At 36.1% G+C, this 11,622-nt stretch overlaps 1 protein-coding gene across 2 annotated transcripts; it reads left to right on the top strand.

The window, feature by feature from the left end:
• The first annotated feature begins 6,826 nt into the window (after positions 1–6,826).
• Positions 6,827–11,284, top strand: LOC25490457 (uncharacterized). Of its 2 annotated transcripts, none has more exons than XM_024778613.2 (3): positions 6,827–7,682; positions 8,879–9,139; positions 11,070–11,284. In XM_024778613.2, exons 1-3 carry the CDS (start codon positions 7,668–7,670, stop codon positions 11,115–11,117), a joined length of 324 nt encoding a protein of 107 aa, XP_024634381.1. In that variant the 5' UTR covers positions 6,827–7,667; the 3' UTR covers positions 11,118–11,284. The 2 variants fall into 2 exon arrangements, with proteins under 2 accessions (XP_024634381.1, XP_024634380.1); XM_024778612.2 differs by having other exon boundaries at positions 8,876–9,139.
• Positions 11,285–11,622: the final 338 nt, after the last annotated feature.

Raw genomic sequence — 11,622 nt, 5'->3', positions numbered from 1 at the left:
GCATATGCTTCTAGGCAGTTGAGGATCCATGAGAAGAATTATCCTACACATGATTTCGAGTTAGCTGCGGTGGTTTTTACTTTGAAAATTTGGAGGCATTACTTGTATGGTTCCAGATTTGAAGTATTTAGTAATCACAAAAGTTTGAAATATTTATTTGATCAGAAAGAATTGAACATGAGGCAGAGGAGATGGTTAGAGCTGTTGAAGGATTATGATTTTGGCTTGAATTACCATCCGGGTAAAGCTAATGTGGTTGCAGATTCCTTGAGTAGAAAGACGTTGCATATGTCTGCTTTGATGGTGAAATAATTTGATTTGTTAGAGCAGTTTAGAGACTTGAGCCTTGTCTGTGAATTGACACCTCAGAGTGTACAGTTGGGGATGCTGAAGATTAATAGTGATTTCTTGAATAGTATCCGAGAAGCACAACAAGTAGATGTGAAGTTTGTTGATTTAATGGTTGTTGGTAATGGCACTGAGGATAGTGACTTCAAGGTTGATGATCAGGGTGTGTTGAGATTCAGAGGAAGAATTTGCATTCCTGATGATGATGTTCCTGATGATGATGATTTGAAAAAGTTGATTTTAGAGGAAAGTCACAAGAGTAGCTTGAGTATTCATCCGGGAGCTACGAAAATGTATCATGATTTGAAGAAGCTGTTTTGGTGGTTCGGTTTGAAGCGTGACGTCGCTCATTTTGTGTATGCATGTTTGACTTGTCAGAAGTCTCAGGTTGAATATTAGAAGCCTGCAGGGTTGTTGACACAGTTGGATGTGCCGGAGTGGAAGTGGGATAACATTTCTATGGATTTTGTGACGAGTTTACCGAACACTCCGAGAGGGCATGATGCCATATGGGTTGTGGTCGACAGGTTGACAAAGTTGGCGCACTTTATTCCGATTAATATCAAATATCCGATAGCTCAGTTGGCGGAGATTTACATTCATAACATTGTGAAGCTACATGGTGTACCGTTGAGTATTGTGTCGGATAGGGATCCGAGGTTCACTTCTAGATTCTGGAAGAGCTTACAAGATGCATTGGGTTCGAAGTTGAGGTTGAGTTCGGCTTATCATCCGCAGACAGATGGTCAGTCGGAGAGGACCATACAATCTTTGGAGGATTTATTGAAAGTGTGTGTACTTGAGCAAGGTGGAGCTTCGGATAGTCACCTACCGTTGATAGAGTTCACATACAACAACAGTTACCATTCGAGTATTGGTATGGCACCGTTCGAAGCTTTGTATGGTCGGAGGTGCAGGACTCCTTTATGCTGGTTTGAGTCAGGAGAGAGTGCTGTATTGGGACCAGACTTGGTTCATCGGACTACAGAGAAAGTCAAGATGATAAGGGAAAAGATGAAAGCGTCGCACAGTCGACAGAAGAGTTATCATGACAAGCGTAGGAAGGCCCTTGAGTTTCAGGAGGGTGATCATGTATTTCTGAGAGTTACTTCTATGACATGTGTAGGACGTGCATTGAAATCGAGGAAGTTGACTCCAAAGTTCATTGGTCCGTATCAGATTTCAGAGAAGGTTGGAACAGTGGCATATAGAGTTGGTTTGCCACCACATCTTTCGAACTTGCATGATGTGTTTCATGTGTCGCAGCTTCGGAAGTATGTAGCGGATCCTTCGCATGTTATTCCAAGAGATGACGTGCAGGTTAGAGACAACCTTACAGTTGAGACCTTACCGTTGAGGATTGAAGACCGTGAGGTGAAGAAGTTGAGAGGCAAGGATATACCTCTAGTGAAGGTTGTTTGTGGTGGAGTAACCGAAGAGAGTTTGACTTGGGAGCTGGAGAGTAAGATGCGAGAGTCTTATCCAGAGTTGTTTGATTGATGTAAGATTTCGAGGACGAAATTCTCTAAGTTGGGGAGAGTTGTAACGCCCTAGTCGTTGTTTTATTTATTTTGGAATTATCTAAAGTCTTTTATGTAATTTTAAATAATATTTGTGATTTATGTGGTGTGTATTATTTTAGTATATGGTTTATTTTAATATTAATTAAAATAAGGTGAGAATTATTATTATTTGGAGTTTTGGGGGTTATATTTTAATTAGTCTAATTAAGTGGGAGTTAAGAGAATTAATTGGGGAGTTAAGAAAAGGGGAGAAGTCAGAGAAATAGTTTTTTTAAGTACAACCAAGCTTTTGGGAGAAAAGGGAGAGAAGAGCAAGTAGAGCCAAGGGAACCGATTTGCAATGCATTTTTTTCTACAAAACTAAGGTATGGGTTGAGGTTTACTTCAATAGTGTAGATACTTAATTCTGATTTTGATTTTAACAGGTTTTTGTTGGAATTGGGAATTTTAGGTTTATGGTCAAATATTGGGTTTTGAGTGTAGGAATTGTTGTTCTGATGTTAGAAATAGGTTCTGAGTGCATACAACAAGTTATTACACATCTGTAAACCAATTTGGGGAGTGAAAGTGAGAAAATTGGATTTTTGGGGAAAACCCTGCATTCTGTCCGTGCTGAGATTCATCGCTCGCCTAGGCGAGTAGACTTTCCCGCCTCGCGAGTGAGCAACTTCATGGCTCGCCTCGCGAGCAGAACCACTCGCCATGGCGAGTATGTACCTGAGAGATCATGATTTTTGAAATGTTGTTATAAGCTGTAAGATAGATAGTTTTAAGTGCCTAGATGATTTTAGAGAGGTCTGGGACAATTTTCAGATTAAAAAGATGAATAGGGAACTTAAAAATGAAGATTTAGTGAGAAAAATGTCAAAACTCCCGAGAGCACCTGTTTTGAGTTCGCCGTGGCGAGCAGCCCGTTTTCTTGTGCTTGCCATAGCGAGTAGATGTACTCACGAGGCGAGTTGCCCAGTTCTAAGCTGTTTGTTAATTAAATGAATGTTGTTGAATGATATTGATGTCTAAGCATGATTATTATAAATTGTGCATTTTTCTGGAATGATTGGATTGTTTATAATGATATGTTGTCGACTGGGATGTATGATTTTATTTAATTGAGTCATACTTGTTGATGAATTATGGAGTTGTAAGTCATATATACATATCTGCATTGTGAAGTGGTATGTAGATATACACAAGTGGAGTCAGTTGCATAAGCATAAAAGCGGAAGGGCTCTGGCCCTGCAACGCCTCGTCGTTCAAAGCAGTGGAACACTTGTTGTTCAAAGCGGTGAGGACTTATGTCCTGAATGAATGCTTTAACCATTCAATAGCGGTGAGGACCTATGTCCTGAACGAATGCTTTAACCATTCAATTAGCGGTGAGGGCTCCGGCCCTGAATATGGTACCACATGCATGAGCATTGTAGAGGAGTCTTAGTGGAGTTGTTGAGTGTTGCATGAGTCGATGTCGTTGGTTATAATTCCATTTATTGTTGATGTTGATAATGGTGATATATCTATATATTGATGAATTATTATTATGTTAGGGTGTTAGATTCAATTGATGAATTTATTATCTATATTTATTGTTGTGAATCTCACCCCTTCTGCTTGAAAATATTGTCCTTCCTATGGGTAACTTGCAGGTGATCCTAAGTAGTAGGTGGTGGCTCAATGTCTAGGGCTCTGATACGTACAATTTGAGATTTCTTATTGTTTTTCATTCCTTATGTATCACATTTTTGGATTAAGCTAATATAGCTCTTTAATTGGTTGTTGAAATAATTGATGAGGCTTTTATGCCAAGATTACTTTATGGAGAATTAAACCATTGTTGTTGTTGCTTTTGATGCAAATATTCCGCTGCATATTTATTGAAGTTTATGAAAGATGTTTAATTAAATAGTTTTTATATTCTATTAAATAGTTTCAAGCAGAAGGGGTGAGATTCACAACAATAATATAGATAATAAATTAATCTATTAAATCTAACACCCTATTAGAAAATAATTCATCAACATATAATCATTATATCACCATTATCAACATCATCAATAAATAGAAATCATAACCAACAATATCAACTCATGCAGTACTCAACAACTCCCCTAAGATTCCTCTACAATGCACATGCATGTGGTACCATATTCAGGGCCGGAGCCCTCACCGCTAATTGAATGGTTAAAGCATTCATTTCAGGACATAAGTCCTCACCGCTAAACACCGCTTCGAACAACAAAGTGTTCCACCGCTTTGAAAGACAATGCATATATGTACATATGTACATATGACTTACAACTCCGCTAATCAAACACCATGTATGATTTAATTAATGTAACATACATTACAGGCATCAACAGGTCATTACAATCAATTCAGTAATTCCAGAAAAATGCACAATTAATCATAATCATGCTTAAACGTCAATATCTTCACAAATTATTCAACTAAATAACAAACAGCTCTGAAACTGGGCAACTCGCCTCGCGAGTACATCTACTCGCTATGGCGAGCACAAGAAAATGGACTGCTCGCCACGGCGAACTCAAGGCGAACGAAAAACAGGTGCTCTCGGGAGTTTTGACATTTTTCTCCCTAAATCTTCATTTTTAAGTTCCCTATTCATCTTTTTAACCTGAAAATTGTCCCAGACCTCTCTAAAATCATCTAGGCACTTAAAACTATCCTTATTACACCTTATAACAACAATCTGAAAATCCAGGTTTTCTCATAGGTACTCGCCACGGCGAGTTGTCTTGCTCGCGAGGCGAGTTATGAAGTTGCTCACTTGCTAAGGCGAGCACAAGCTACTCGCGAGGCGAGCGATGAACTTCTGTACGGGCAGAATGCAGGTTTTTCCCAAAAATCCCATTTTCCTCAAATTCACTCCCCAAATTAGTTTACAGATATGAAATGAATTGTTGTACACACTCAGAACCCATTTCTAACCCCAAAACATCAACCTCTACGCTCAATTCATTCAAAAATCCATAATTCAACATAAACCCCAAAATTCCCAATTCTCACATAAACCTGTCAAAATCAAAATTAGAATCTATCAACTACACAATTGAAGTGAACCTCACCCTTACCTTAGTTTTGCATAAAGAAATGCACAACAATTGATTCCCTTGGCTCTACTTGCTCTTCTCTCCCTTTTCTCCCAAAACTGACTGCTTTCACGTAAAAACGTTTTCTGACTTTTTCTTTTCTTAACTCCCCAAATGTAACTTCCATTTAATTCATTAAACTCCCCTTAATTCTATTAAATCCTAATTAACTCCCCAAACTCCAAAATAATATTAATTTCCCACTTATTCTAATTATTATTAAAATAAACTATATAATAAAATAATGCACACCACATAAATCACAAATAATATTTAAAATCACATAAAAGACTCTAAATAAATCCAAAATAAGTAAAATGACGACTAGGGCGTTACATTATCATTTTGAAGTTCAGATGGATAATTCTTCCTTTCTAAAAATTCTTGAATTCAAAGATTGGTTTTCGAGGTATGATTTTACTGTAAAACATATCAAAGTAAATCAAAACTTAATCCCTGATTTACTTTCCAGACCAATGAAACCTGTCCAGATCATTACCAACACTCACACATTTCCGTTAATCCTCATGGTAAAACCATTACCAGCTCATGCCTCCATCATTAAGAATTTTCCTCCTGGGATAAATTTTTCATGCTCACTATCCCAACTCAAAGAATATGCCAGAAACAACCTTTTTTACTTTATGGCAAAAATCATAAAAAAGATCAAAAATATTCCAGAACAATCCCCTTTTCTTCCCGATACACCTTTTTATTTACCATTCATGTTAAATCCAAATGCTAAATTTACTGAAAATCATCTTTGGTATATTTGGTGTGCCGCCATTTTATATATTATGCCCATCTTTGTCCCAACTGAAGCAATGTGCCAGCATCTCATGAATCCTAAGAATCACAAGTCATTAATCTGGACTGCACTCGAATGGTACTCTCCTTTAGAATGGTGGAGAATCCAACTTGGACCAGTCCTAAGTGAAGTAAGAAAAAGAGGAATGGCACCAGAGGCTATTGGCAAACTCAAGACAGTCTTAACTGTGCACAGACCATATCAGATAGATCCCAGGACTAAATTCCTTATTTGTAAAAATTATGCAGATATATGGGAAACTATTGATGATTATCCTCCAAGCTTAAAGGTTACCAAAGACTTAATGGATTATATCAATTTTACTAATCTCCATCACAGAGAAAAGACTCAAATTGATACTACATGTATAAGTCATGGGAATCTTCCACCGCAATTCAAACCAGTCAATCCTCAAGAAATTGGGGAAAGCTCTAGACAGGCATCTCAACCAGAACAAGACTTTCAGGAAAATATTGAACAACAGTTCACACAAATGAATTTTGAAGAAAATCCAACGGATATTGAGCCTTTAGAGAATCTTGATGAAGAGACCATAAAGCAACTAATAGCGGACAGCTGGCAGTATGAGTCATGCCAGTCTAGGAGCTACTTCTCAGAGGACTGCTACTACTCTTCGTCTGATCCAAACATGTCCCCAAGTCACGAGTCTATCTTCAAAGACTAATATGTCATATAAGAGTCCAATAAGTCATTTCCAAGATGGCATGTGTGTCAATAACGTGTCTTGCATAATAGCAATGTGCATGAATAGTTATATTTTTGTTTTTACTACTAAGTGTGCAAAATAATGTGACATTTTGGTCAAAAGTGTCATAACAGTGTTTTCCATTATAAAATTATTATAATGCATGTCAATAGTGTTTTAGTGCATGTGAGTGAATAGTTTTATTTTTGTCCTTAATGTATCTCCTTGGCTATAAAAGGAGAAGAGTTGTAACATATTTCACACAACTTGAATGAAATAAATCCTAGTGTGTTTTATGAAAAACATGTTCTTCTAACTTTCTCTCTTCTTTCTGAAAGCTCTAAGTTATTATGTTCATATCATAAGTCCCTCTATAGAGATGCAAGTATGCTCTACACTCGCCTTAGAAATGAGCATCTTGTGTATCAGAAAACATCTGACTAGTGATCCATGCTACGGTCCTCTTTATTATGAGATGCCAGTCTTAATTGATAATCTGTGCTTGAGACTTTTTCATGCCTATGGTTGGCTATTTGTTGTCTCGCTTGATTATTCAGTTGAGGCTAATCTCATGATATGGTAGGCTCCCGGCCAGTGTGGTATCAGAGCCTCAGCTTAAAGCGGGGGTGCATATGGTATGAATATGATAGAAAGAGTGAGTAAGAAAGGAATCCACATATCCATGGATACACCAGAACCAACTTCTCAACCCATCACTCTCACCTCAGCCTTGTCTCTTCCAAGATCACGTAAAAAGACTGATTCCCATAAGATCATGTATTTATGTGAAATTTTTCTTTACTTGACGTTAAATTTGTTATATATAGATAAAAAATTCTATGTGGCTATCTTTTGTTCCAGCTAAATAGAGTGTGTCTGCCCTTATTTAGACAATGTTCCAGTTAGCAATTAACGGTTCATAACTCAAGGACAGAACTCATGTCAACCATAACTTTGGCCTCTATTTTGACTTGATCAAGACCCATTTAGCATCACATAAATACATGATTTCCATTGATATCTTCCTAGTTTCCTATATTGTTCAAATTTAATTCCTTGTGGGAAGAAAATCCCCACCCTCTTCAGTCAGGCATTAAAAGTGCTTTAGGCAAACATTTTAATCAAAGAGTTGGGGCCTGAAATTCCAAGGGTTAATCTAACCTATTGAATCCCCAATGGAACGAAAGGAGGTAAGCCTAAATTGCTTATATATTGATTGTTAGGTGGTATGAATCATAATGGATATGACCAAGCTAGGGATCATGAATGAAAAACAAAATTATAATCTTTTTTACATTACCGAATAATAAAGTTAAATATCTAGATTTTAATCATGAGATTGAAGCCCTCATTCTCATTTTATATTTGCTGCAACTTAATATATACATGAAATTTCATGCTATCTCTAATCTTCTTTTCAATTAACCAAATATATGAACCAAGGAATCGATTCCGCTTGTGTATGGAGAAAATTTAGTTAAGAGGAGACAACCCAACTTATGTATCTCACAGATACTATATTGGAAATTTGTCGCTCTAAACGGCGGTAGAAATTTCGTACCTCTAACATGATAACCCAAATATTTATGTATATTAACTATTAGAAATACTTGAAATAGATCTACAAAAAAAAAAAAATAGTTGAAATAGTAACAGCCATATAAATAGAGATAGAAAATGAAAACTGTCTCTAATTTCATCGCAAAGTATTAGAGACGTCAATTTAGTGAATAATTTTTTTTTTTTTTTTAATTTAATTTCTGTCGTCATTTTAACTTTAATTTTTCTAGTAATATGTATCTAACCAATATTTCTCTTGATGCAGCAAGTTCCTCTCCATTTTCATATTATCACCATGTTGTCATTGATAGTATATATATTGCAGAAAATATATAGAGTTAATAACCAAATTTATTAAAAATAAGGAATGACAAATCACATTTTATAGGTCTAGTTTTTCTAGTTTGCAAACTATATGTCATATATATTGTTTTTTTATCTTCTATTCCTTTTCCTCTATATTTGAATCTTGGGCTTGTATTGGTTGATGTGCGTTAATCATGGGGGTGTTAACCAATACAAGGCCAGACAATAGAATGAACATTGTTATTCTATAGTGTCTACATTGTCAACATAAAAGAAAATTAAATTCTAATATAAGGACTTTTTTTTTCTTTTTAAATTTCTATCTGTAATTTAATTTTTCTTGGTATAGTTGTATATTGGAGTTTCAAACCTTTAACTTGTAATGGTTAGTGTGCGTTGATCAAGGGGGTACTAACCAATACAAGGGAAGGGATTTACACTCAAAATCAACTATGCATTTTCCTTGTGAAAAATGAGAAATCAATTGAGTTACTGACTTAAAATATGTGATATGCAGCAGAAGCCTAAGATGTCTGTGCCACAATTTGGAGGGTGGGAAAATAAGTCAAAAGGAGTGCCTACTGACTACTCGATGGTGTTCAACATTGCGCGCGAAAACAAGAAGAATCATAAAACAGACTGGTCGGAAGTCAAGCGTCGTCTCAGCATTAGCAATGAAAGGGTTGCCACCAATGCTACGAATCATCGTCATGGTCATGGGCACGGTCATGGTTTTGGACATAATCACCATCATCATTCTCATGCAGATTCTCCTGTCATGGTGAGAATATAATCTTACTTATTAAAATTTCAGCTTCGTAATAATTTGCTATGTATGCTTGGTTGTGGACTTTTCTTGTTTAAGTTTTGATTTGCAACAATAACATAATTTAGTATAACCCTTTTGCGCAACTACTCCACCTAGCTTTGGTCCATACCCCCTTGATCAACGCACATGGACCAAAGTTAGGTGCAGTGTTGGCAAAGGAAACTCTTATTTTGAATGCCAAATAATATTCTAAAAGGAGAACTAAATAACGCAACCCATTAAAAAAGAAACTCCAACACAAGCTTGCAAAACAGCATGTAATGGAACTCAGCTTGGTGATTGCAAGAGTAATAAGGTTTCGGGAAGGACACAGTGCATGTTTCTATGATCCTGGTTGTTCCTCGGCTGGGTGATTGTCATCGTAAATAAGTTAAAATATAGAGTGTAGAGCATGAGATATAAAATAACTTTAATCATGTTATCATGATTTGGGTGAGTTGAGGCTTCAATTGTGACTATTTGTGATTTGGGGAAAATCCGTCAAATTGAGTTTGGTTCGGGTGAATAACCACGGGTATGGGTTTTGTTGCCATGCCTAATTGTGAGACCCATTTCACCAAAAATCCAAAATGACATTATTATTCGATTATTTTAGTAAAAAAAGGAAAGAAAAAAAAAAGAGTGAGAAAAGAGAATTCGTTCCAACCCGTGTAATCGGCTCAAGCGCCCATTTTTCCTGGTTTTACCGGTTTCTTGTTAGTTTTTTGGTTTTTCTCCCGATTCTAATGTAGGTCGATTTTAGAGGTCACACAAACCAATTATATGCCGGCTCCTAGTCTAACAGGTTGAAATGGTGGGCTTTGTTTGATTTTGACCAAAATTACAATTTTGAAAAAATACATAATTATGACCAAAATTAGTGACGGAAAAATAAATTTCGTCTCTCCATCGTCGCTAATTTTGAGAAGTCTTTAACCATTGTTTCTTTAAACTTTTAAATAATTCAACCATCAAATTCTTAGCGGTTAAGGGAAGAGTGTGTGTATGTATGTATGAGAGAGAAAGAGGGATAAGGAGAAGGAAATAGGATGATTGGAGACTAATGTATTGAAGTTGTTTGGTGTTTGTTTGAAGTCCAACTTTGCTAAGGTTTCCAGGCTATTGGATGTATCAATGTATTTTGTCACCCTCATCATTTGAGCTAATTTTTGGAATGAGATTCAAGCTCATTCAACATGATATTTGAGTTGGGTTAACAATTGCAAAGTGGAAAATCTAACTCATAAAACTCACGAGGGTGGGTATTAAAGCTGTTGGAGTCCCACATTGGACAAATTTTCAAGTTGTTTAAATGTATAAATTCATCCCTAAAAAATCGAACCTTACATCTGTCATACATAAATTTGCTTTCTCATACATAAAAAAAAAACATTTAAAAATCAACACCATGATAGTACCTCTCTTTTTAAAGAAAATACTACACCTAAAACAAATTATGTTAATGGATTGAGGACACATTAAGCTCATCTGAACTTGAATCCTCCAAATCCAATGAATTTTAATCATCTCTTCCCACCGTAGAATTTCCACCACTTCTCCACTGTTGGAAAACCTATCACTTGAAAATCTACCACTTCTGCCACAAACCGAAAACCTACTAACCCCACCGCGACCGCTACCATCACCAAATCTACCCCCTCTCAATTGATCTCTCGGTTGCAAACGCGACAATTCTTTTAACATCTCTAATCTTACATCAGAGGCATTTTCCTTACCGATAGTATAGTATGGTGTTTGATACTACATATAGTATAATGTTTGGACACCCCCATCCTTTGATCTAACTTTTTAGATGAGATTCAAGCCCATTTAACATAAAGTTACTACAATATAAAATTGATGAAAACATTTTCTAACTCATAGGTTGTTTATGATTTTGCAGGGGAGAAGTAATGCTTTGAGTTACATGAATTGCTGTCTTAGGCCTTGATATTATAAGAACAAAAACCACTCCTTCATTTTTGGACTTATGCTATTAAATGTACTAGGAATCTACGACTTTGTAATAATATCGCATATAAATATACGGCAAAAGTTCATTAATTAAAAATGTAGTGTATTAAATATCATTTGAAGTTTTGAACTCTTTATTGTTTACACAGTAATGGACTCTTACGTTTTATTTTATTTTTTTGAGTGATAAGTGCTTATAGCATTTTATTAGTAATCAAAGTTTCAATACAATTGGATATATGAAAATAAATAGCAGGACTAGCAAGAAATGTGGCCTCCCCTGCAAGAGTATGAGTCACCACATTAGCTTGTCGCCGAATAAACTCCACCAGAGAGTTGGCAAACTTGGACAAAAACAAAGATCGGGAAACAGTGATAATGTTACCGACTTCAGTTATGTCTTCCCGACCCGAGTAAAGAGCATTTTTTGTAATTTTAGAGTCAACTTCAAAATCCATATTATCAAGGTGCATATCACTCAC

Source organism: Medicago truncatula, chromosome 3 (genome assembly GCF_003473485.1).
Source record: "Medicago truncatula cultivar Jemalong A17 chromosome 3, MtrunA17r5.0-ANR, whole genome shotgun sequence".
Classification (NCBI taxonomy): Eukaryota; Viridiplantae; Streptophyta; class Magnoliopsida; order Fabales; family Fabaceae; genus Medicago; species Medicago truncatula.
The sequence above is the reverse complement of the archived record's forward strand: the minus strand, read 5'-3'. Positions and strand labels throughout refer to the sequence as shown.